The sequence below is a fragment of the Pyxicephalus adspersus genome, chromosome 4 (assembly GCF_032062135.1).
Source record: "Pyxicephalus adspersus chromosome 4, UCB_Pads_2.0, whole genome shotgun sequence".
In the NCBI taxonomy this organism is placed as follows: Eukaryota; Metazoa; Chordata; class Amphibia; order Anura; family Pyxicephalidae; genus Pyxicephalus; species Pyxicephalus adspersus.
Window position 1 is genome coordinate 110,585,004 of NC_092861.1, and position 10,194 is coordinate 110,595,197.

General features: G+C 35.8%; 1 protein-coding gene across 1 annotated transcript in view; it reads left to right on the forward strand.

The window, feature by feature from the left end:
* ADGB (androglobin) overlaps positions 1 to 10,194 on the forward strand; it is a 103,677-nt gene that overhangs the window by 81,912 nt on the left and 11,571 nt on the right. The window contains exons 25-26 of the mRNA XM_072410247.1: positions 2,525 to 2,636; positions 9,728 to 9,927. Coding sequence (XP_072266348.1) covers positions 2,525 to 2,636; positions 9,728 to 9,927 — 312 coding nt within the window. The remainder of the gene's footprint in view (positions 1 to 2,524; positions 2,637 to 9,727; positions 9,928 to 10,194) is intronic.

A 10,194-nucleotide genomic window follows, 5' to 3' on the forward strand; every position in this document is an offset into this window, starting at 1 on the left:
TAAGAAAAGGCAAGCTTTAAAAGAAGAGTGATAATATTTAATAACTAGTAACATCAGTGCTGATGTTTGGTGTCTTGCACTGTCAGATGTCTGTGTCCTTGATGTAGTACCCTTCAAATGCTAGATGACTGATGACATAGCGGCAGTTGGGTGGAATTAGGCACTACATTGCTCAAGCTTCTGTCACAGGGGATGTTAAATGCAGAGGTATGCAAGGTATATGTAGATATACAGGATTCCCTGGCAGCAAGACAAGTAAAGAATATAACTCTCCTTTTGCATGATTTTTTTATACATTTTTAGCAGGGGAGTTCCTTTAAGGCAGTTGCAGAACTAACTACAAAGTATCTGCAACAATTACAGTCAAGAGTGAAAGCAAAATGTGCTCTATAATTAATTCTCTATACCACACAGAATAGTTTTAGCTTACGCACTTGACTGCAATCTAAACTATTTTAAAACCATTGCGCGCCCCTTTATGCAGTAATTGACTGTGTTGGGTTCCAATCACTATAATGCTTTAGATGTGGTTATTCAAGTAAAACGGTTAACACTTGATCGCTCCTCCAGAATAATTGGACCCCAGTCTTATATTTTCATAATCTGCCCAAATGGATGATGTTGTCAAACTTGTAAGAATATCTTTTACTGCACTCTGCATGAATCCACATTTAATAAGATCACGGTCATTACAGAAAATAAACGCTGATTCCTATCAGCTGAAATCTAAAAACTGATTCATATTATGTCAATCCATTTCAAGCTTCCCATTTAATTTTAGACGCCATCACCAATAAAGCACAGTTCACTTGCTTTCATTAACAAAAGAAGAACAGCAACACATCTAAACAGTTTTCAGGTGCAAAGATAATTCATTAACATAACCAAAGTTTTGCCCTATATTAATTTTTTTCTACCTATCTATATTACTTTTGTATACTTTGGTTACTGTCATTGTAATTGACAAATTATATGAGAATATTTATGCCCAGGGGAAAGGTAGTCATACATGTTTAGAGGAGCTAATCTCCAGCCACAAAAAAATAGATAAAAATAATTAACACATAAAGATAAAAAGCAGCTTTTATTGCAAAATGTATTTTCAATCCAGAGACCTACTATGTAGTACTTCTTTACTTCAACCATCTGACCTGTAGTCTAATAGTCAGCATCACCCAAACCAGTTACTCTAAGCCAAACTAAACAGTGTTTAGTACATGCGATCTATTAAAATTGGGCCTGATTTATTAAAGCTCTCCAAGGCTGGAGAAGATACTTTCATCTGTGAAGATGGGTGATCCAGCAAACCTGGAATGATTCTGGTCCAGGATTGAACACATTCTAACAAATAACTAATGCCTGTTAGGAAATCCATTTCAGGTTTGCTGGATCATTAAGATTCACTGATGAAAGTGTATTCTCTCCAGCCTTGGAGAGCTTTATTAAAATCAGGGCCAATGTGGCCACTTGTTTATGGTCAGGGACCTAAAACTTATTGAAAGCATTTATGATATGTATGATGTGTATGTATAATATTGAAAGCATGTTTTAAAAAATGCAGTAGTTTAAATACTGTTGTAGAAGAAAAATAATTTATGATTACTCTTTAATGAAACATATTGTAACCAAATACTGCATTTTATGTACACAAGGCAGATTTTAAAACTATGTAGACTCATTGAATTGTCCTAATAAATTTGTCAGAATAAATCAATGACTGTTGGGTTTATATTTGTATAACATTGCAGTTAGCCTAATACAGTTGTAAATAGTATGGATGAGCGAGTGAGTTTTTAAAACTGTAAGCGAGAATGGCCGGTGTAAATTCGCCAAACAAGATTGAATTTTCAAGAAAAAAAAAAAAAGATTGTGGGCTGTGCTGATCAATGAATGTAGCGCTAGCTGCATTCATTAATCAGCTCAGTGTGCGATCCCTGGTAGCTTTCCTCAGCCAATCAGAGAGCACTAGAGGTTTTGAATGGGGAGACTTGTCCCCATTTAACCTCTAGTGCCAGAGGTTAACCTCTAGTACCACAGGATTCCCAAGGCTGCATGAACGAATGCAGGCCTGAGAATCCACTGCGATCCCAGTGCACTAGAGGTTAAATAACCTCTAGTGCCCGGGGATCACAAACTGGAGGATTCCCAGGGTTGCATGAACAAATGCAGCTCTGAGAATCCACTGCCATCCACTGTGATCCCCGGGCACCAGAGGTTTATTAACCTCTAGTGCTGGAGATCGTAATGATTTCCTTGATCTTCCGATGCTTTTGTAAAATTGGTTCGCTAAAATTTTGTGGACCCATCGAAAGTTTAAGGACATTTTCATGAGAATGCCAGAGGCATTTTCGCTCATCCCTAGTAAACACAATGGTTGTCAGTTCCCTCATATATATGCGTGTGAATAGATAGCCATATCTTTTTTAAATCTTATAAACTTTTATAAATAAATACATTTATTTTTCTGATATAAAAGATTTTTGATGTTTGAGTCATCAGTGATTCCTCTTTTTTATTTCTTCAGGCACACAAGTACATTATACAAGCTACAGTATTATATAAAAGCTGGATGCTTACAGAGAGCCAGGCTGCCTTTGTTCATTCCCTGAAAGAAATGGAAAAGCAAGAAATGAAAGGTAATTGTGTTATTTTTCGTGAAGTCAGCCAAAAAATTGTACAAGTTTCCTAGAAGTTGTTGACAACCAGTCTGACTTGAATGTTATGCACTTTATAGGACAAGAATACATGAGTATTTGCTTTTATCAGTTACATACAGTTTAACCTTTTAAAAACAAAAGTTTTGTTGGTGTCTGATATACTTAGAAAGGTTGAAGAGTTTACTCTGCTCTTGAACTAATTTTCAGTATCAGTTTGTAGCTGGTATCATCTGCTAGTTTTACTTGGGAAATTAGTGATATAGGACCACAAACACTGGTACAATGCTGCATTAAAACTGGCACAAAACTATCACAGGGGTACTGAATTTTTATGGTAGTACAAGAATATTATAACCCTGCAAGTTGTAACCAGTAATAAATAGTACATACCAATCAAATACTTGTCAGCCTGCCCATCAGATTAAGTGTAATGACAATTATATTGTAAGTAGGGAATAGAAAGATTCCACTGAAAAAATGCAATTCCTCCTCACTGCAACACACACTGAAAAAGTCATCATTAGTGTCAGTTGCTGCAATAGAAACATTGGTGTCAGTGATTACAATACCAACCCCCATCAGTCTTTTAAGTCTGTCCTTTTCTAAAGTTCTCCAACTTGAACTCCTGTCCAGCACCTTTTAGCTCTAAGACCTGGATCGTCTGCTCTTTTTGTGCCAGTGTTAAATTGCTTTTTATATGTTAGGGCCACTTCAGCAGCAAGAACTACATGCCACAATTCCCGACTATTTTCCAATCAAGTGGACAGCACAAAGAACTTTCCATATTCCATAACTTTCCATGTTCTAGCTTCTTTCTCCTTTACACAAAATAATGTAAAACTCCAGTGGGGAAAGTGGTACAGAAGGTATGCAGATATAGGTACTTAGGCTTAGATTTTGTACTGATGGAGTCCTTGAATAAAATATAAAACAGACTAGTGGTTCCGGTGGTGTATTTAGGGGGGATTCCTTGTGCCTAAAATCCCCTCATCCTGTCATTAAAAATGATAGGCAGCTTGCGGCTGACACTTTTAAACATGAACCTGAAGAGGAAAGCTTCTACTACTCATCTAGGCTTTGCATTAGATGATATTATAAGTCATAGCTTAGCAGACAAATTGGGCCTGATTTATTAAAGCTCTCCAAGGCTATTTGTTAGCAAATGTTTTCCTGCTTTCCTGGACCAGATCCATTCTAGGTTTGTTGGGTCTCCCAGGTTCACTGATGAAAGTGTATCTCCTCCAGCCTTAGTGAGCTTTATTAAATCAGACTCGTTGTACTTCAAAGTCACCAGCAATGGGGACATGTAACCTACAGCACTAATAGTATTTGTATGTGTCCTACTCCTCATCACCCGTATTTGAGAGAAATAGAAATTCCTTGCCCACAACACTCAGCTATGATGCGCCTGCACTGTAGAGATGACACATCTGCTGAGCTGCTTAAGGAAGGAAGTAATAAGGTGGCGTAAATGGTGGTGGTGGAATGTGTGTGTGGTTTACAAATGTTTATGGTGGGGAGGGGTAGTGTGTAAACATAGAATGGAAAAAGTGTATGGGTAATTATATAGTGTTGGGGATAACAGGATCTTATGTATGGACCTTGGGAGCATATTTAGCTCATAGTGGAGGTTAGTATATATTGCTTAGGAGGTGGGAGGTTATCCGTATCCCTGGTGGCCAAATAGGGCCAAGTCTTGACTTTGGCGTGTGTAAAATGTGCAAATACACAAGGCTCTTCTCCTCATCCCTACACAATAGCTCCCTACTCCCTTCTGGCCTGTATCATGATTTTGTGTTAAAATAGTGAATATATATTATTGGAATTATATGGGCAAATATGCACACACAGCTACTAGTAACTTTACAGGCTACTGCCCCCTATAAAACCTACTTCTGGCTATTATGAATGTAAAAGAACATATGTATTGAATCATTTTTGCTTATGTGTCTGCATGACTTTTATTTTTGGCACAGTAATTAAAGAGGCTACAATGACTGTGGCATATGTGTGCTGTGTATACAGTTTAGTAGGTCCATGTTTAATTTGGCCAATTTGGCCACACCTAAGCGTAACTACGGCATGTTATGCACACCACATCTTTCCTCTCCTTACATATTCTTCTTGAAAATCTTTCCCCTCAGTACTTCAGCCTCTCTCTAGTTCATTGTCATTATTGTTGTAAAGAAGAAAAAGATTTTTCAAGTTTTGATTTTCATAAATATTTTTACTTACAATGATCTAGTCTGCTGAGATTTGCACATTTTAGGAATCCATACAGCTCTGATCCAAGTATTACATGTTTTTTCTAAAGGCTGAACAAACTTTCATTCACATATTCAGGCAAATCAAACAATTCTCCAGTACATCTAGTTTGAAAATAGATTTGTTTGTGACTAATATTTGTATTCCAGGCTCAGAGAAGTATGCAAATGTATTAATTATGAAATGCTGAGGTATCTCATCAAGGGTACATTTCAGATGTTGATTTTTAAAATAGAGTGAAACAGTTCAGATGTTGCTGATTACAAAAATGTTTGTTTTGTTTTCTACTCCCATGGTAAGTAGAATACTTCTTGGCGAGTTCAACGTTTCTATAGGATTAAATGGAGAGAGTACAAGATATGTTGTGTTGACAGTCCAATGTGTGGCAAGTCAGGAATATCTTGCAGGATTGGGGGCAGCCGACCTAGAAGCTGATATTATGTAACTACAGCTAATGTTCTGTTAGATCAATAGAGAAGCTACACTTTAATACCTGTAAGAGTCATTAAAAACCTGATAAATATGACATAGCAAAACATTCAATATCAGTGTGCAATAGCCATCACATCGCTTTTTCAGCAGTGCCTCGTGTGACCATAAATCCAGCCATAAATCTAGGTTCACCATGGCCCAGCATTGCCATGCTCAATCTCTATATCTTGAGCAAGCAGTCTATTGTGTAGAGAAGCCCCCTTGTAGTCCTCAGCCTGCAGTGCTAATGTCATGCAGAGAGTATGTGGATCCTTTCTTCAGATCCTTCTTGGTCTTTTCTTGCTCATGGATGCTTATCTAACTTGATGGGCAGTTTATGCCAATTACATTTTAAGTTTTCTTCACTTCACCCTACAGCCATAGAGCAAGGTCTACCCTGGTGTGGCTGCATTGTGTATCAGTCAGGTGTTTGACAGATGTGATATTGGATATCTCATCCATCTCATCCCATCTTATTGCATCCAGAGATAATAAATTCTGACATCACAGCTTGAAAATCTGCCTTTACCCATTGAAATTAATTGTTGCAATTGATGAATTTTTGGGGAAAGAATTTTTGCTTTGATGGTTGAGTTCATCCTGGAGTTCAGCTTAAACATAGTTCACAGACAGGCTTCCACTAACAATGTGTACTTACTTCAAATATAAAATCTGGCCAAGTGTAGAAATCAGCACTGAAAAAGTAAAAACTTATTTATCATTTTAAGGATTTATGACTGTGAACACAATGCAAGTTACATATTACCATATTTTTACTTTCTTGATTGTAAGCTTTGCATTGATTTGTCTACTTATGCAATGTTTAAAACAACTGTAGGAGAACATAGTCACCGTGCACTTAGTGTAATTATATGAACTGACAAAAAGAACTGTAGGTGAACTTTCTTTCTGGTTAGTCTGTCATTTGCAGAAAAGATAATGTTACAGTGCCACCTACAGTGCCATTTACACTTCCTGCATTTTTAGGAATCCAAATTTCAGGGCCAAGAGTGCATGTATGTCAATGCAATTGGAATACGGAATATGCATATAGAAATTTGTTTTTTATTGCATATTAGATAGGATTGCCATTGCTTGCTTCGAAAGAAAAGAACAACTCTAAGCAATGAGTAAAATATTAAAAATGGGTAAAAATTAAAACCCCTTACCAAGTGTTCGCTAAGTGTATGTCAATGTAAAATGTGACCTAATTTATTTTTAACAAAGCTTAGTAAAAAATGTTTTAATATAAATAATAATTCTGTAAACAAATAAACTCATATATAGGATTTGAACTATTTTATAATTTTTACAGACCTACCCAAAGTGGCACATTGTTTTCACCATACATGCAATATTGTGGATTTTATGTATTTAGTATATTTATAAGTTTTAAATACTAACTGGATGCATATGTTCCTAAAGATTTTGCATGGTGCTCATTTATTTGTTATGTGCAAACTCAGATAGGCAAATGTACTTTGACCATAACTGGAGATTGACAAATGTACTTTAACCTCCCTAGCGGTTCATTTCTTTCCAGTTTTATATGTCTAAAAGCGGTACATTGTTTTTCATGGAAATTTATTTTACAGTATAACATAATAGTATGAGTATAATAAAGTTTGAAACACAAAATCATTTAAAAACAATAAATTGAATAAATTAAAAAAACTATATTTAAAAAAAGTTCTAATTTTTTAAAATTAAAAAAAAATACACATTATACTCATTCTATTATATATACTGTAAAATAAATGTTCTTGAAAACAATGTACTGCTTTTACACATAAAAATCCAATGTATTGCATTCAATACAGTTATTTTGTATTGAATGCAATACAAATGGATATTGAACTCCCCGCCCCGCCCGGCAGGGACGTACACACGCACCGGGAACTCTACTGGTGACTCATCAGATGCAGAAGCAGGAAGAAGAAAGAAGACGGAGATTGCGGCGCTGGACTGTGGGAGACCCCGGCGGATCAGGTAAGCGCTGTATTTACTAATTTTCCATAGGTGTTCCAACCCCGAGTGTGACTCGGGGTTACCACTTTTAGCAACTTTTTTCTACCCTGAGTCACACTCGAGGTTACCGCTAGGCATGTTCATTCACTTGAAAGGTATTAAGCAGGCATTATTAAAAAGTACATTCATCCATGAAGAGAGAACATACAGCATGTTAATTGCATGTAAGTGTTTAAATGGGCAACTGGAGGTGAGAATTATGAATAGTAATAATTGGACATAATAACATTTGGCTGTTACTAAAGTACGTGGTGGATGCACAAAAAAAAGAATCTGACATTCTCTCAAACCATCCCTGGTAGGGAATCAATTACTGTTATTGGACCTACATGGACCTGGGAGAATCCCATGACAGAATGTTTGAGGGAATGTTTGATTTCCTGTTTAAAAAGAGAGCCCAATGTGTGTTAACATGGCAAGATGTAGTTTTAGCCAGGGCAGTTTGTGAAAAGGAAACAGTACATGAGCACAGGAGACAGTTGACACCCCATAACAAAGTGCTTAAGCAAGAATGTTTATGGCACTTTCACCAGATATTATTTTGTGAAAGCCACGTGTTTGAAATATTGAAATAAATTTTGATATACTTCATTTTCCTGTGGAAATTGCCAATTTTGCTTTGTGTTTACATATCTAAGAAACTATCCTTTAAGGCTACATGAATAAAAATTGTCAACATACTAAAACTACAGTTACTGATTTATACTTAGTGATGGTTGACTAGCCGGCATGCTGACCCTCTTGCTTTAATGCCTGACCTACAAAAATGCACATTACATTTTGCTGACTTTTCTCTCACTTTCCTGAGCTGTTTCTTGGCTCATTATAATGGAATTGTTAGAAACTACAACCCCCATATTGCTGTTTAGACAGGCTTACTTAAAAAAGTACAACACACAATTGTTTAACCTACAGATGCATACGCTAGCAGTTTGTTTTCTCAAGATGAGAAATATGGTAAAATAACACTACATCTATTGTTTTTCAAAAGAAAAATGCTAGCTGTATTTGTTCTCAAGGTTATTATTTGAACTTGCTGGAGTAAACCTCAGGAGATTTCTGCATAAAGCCTGCGTAGCTAATATTTCTTTTCCCTGCACATTCACTTTGTAAGATTCCTTATTTTATAATAAAAAAAGACATTAAAACAAGGAGTAATAGTGTAAAATAGTTAATATTCAAATGGTGTTATTTAAAATATATTCAAAATCAGCATTAAATTATTAGGTTAGAAAATGTCTCAATAGCCTGGGTCTATATAGCTCTGTTGTCATTCTGCTGATGAAGCTGTTAAATCTATCTGCAAAACGCATCAAGCTAACTTTGTTCTAGGTGATGTGGTGGTATGAGGCTTAAAAAAGTAATTTCCAACTTTTAATAATTTAAATTAATTTTTGATGAATATATTAAATCAGAGCTTTTGTATTACCAGTTTATCTAGTTCCAGATTGCAAATTATGGGATATTTATAACTATTTGTATTTGAAATGGTGGATAAATGTTTTTAATGGATATGTAAATAAATGTTTTATCACCGGATACCAGTGTAGTATGATATATGCCTAACAAAAAAACATAAATCTTCAGTTCTTAAGAATATGTCCAGTGGGGATGGGGCATCCCAGACTTTAGTACATTGGGCACCAGATCTCTGTATTGTTTTATATAAAGATATTATTATTATTATTATTATTATTATTATTAATAAACAGGATTCATATACAGCCAACATATTACGCAGCGCTGTACATTAAATAGGGGTTGCAAATGACAGAGGAATACAGACAGTGACACAGGAGGAGAGGACCCTGCCCCTACAATCTAAAATACAGCATACATAGGTACTTTTTAACATTTACTTTTTATCTAAAGAACCTTAAACTTTTTTTAAATGCAGGATTATGTTATAAAAAAGGTTTTGAGACAGAATTTAGGAGCCAACTCCTTTTTCCATTATAAAATCAGAAAGCACAGCTGTGGTGAAAATCAAAATGCATTCATTATAGAAGCTGAAAAAGCAGCATGCAACCTTTGGTGGAACTGATCTCTCTGCAGTAGCTGTCTAGGTAAATAAAAGCAGTGCACTTGTTTTTAGGTACCAAATCTTAAACAATAATACCATTTCAACCTTGACTGATTTTTTTAAATACCACAGCTGATATATTGACAAGTGTCAAATAAACATCAGTTTCTTCACTTCTGCAAAACAAAATACAAACAATATTTGTCATTGAAAGTCCCAATAAAATATGCAGGGTTTTATTATATTGTCCCATTTTTTAACTCTCACTGTTTAATGTTCCCAGTATATGCAGATAAGCAAGAGGAAACAGCATCAGAGACTACCAACAACTCAGAAAGCCAGAAACCAGCAGGGACGCCAAAGATGGCCAGAAAGGGCAAAGAGAAAATATCAGAGAAACCTGAGAAGGAGAAATCTGGCAAAGAGAAGGATAAAGACAGAGAGAGGCTGCAATCAACTCCCACATTAAGGCCAGAATCTCAGGTATACACCAAATAAATAATTTGACCCACAAGCTGACCCATATTAAGCCAGTGCTGAAGAATATGAATATTAATAGTTCTGAAATTGAAGTTCCCACCTCTAGATTGACAGCACCTACTAACTCAGCAGCTAAAATATGTATAGCTATTACTATGCTGATTATGTTATTTCAGAGGTGTGACTTTATACTGACTGTGACAAATCAATATCAGGCTGGTATCTTCATAAAGGTATGACCTTTAAAACATCCCCCATGCTTATGAAATA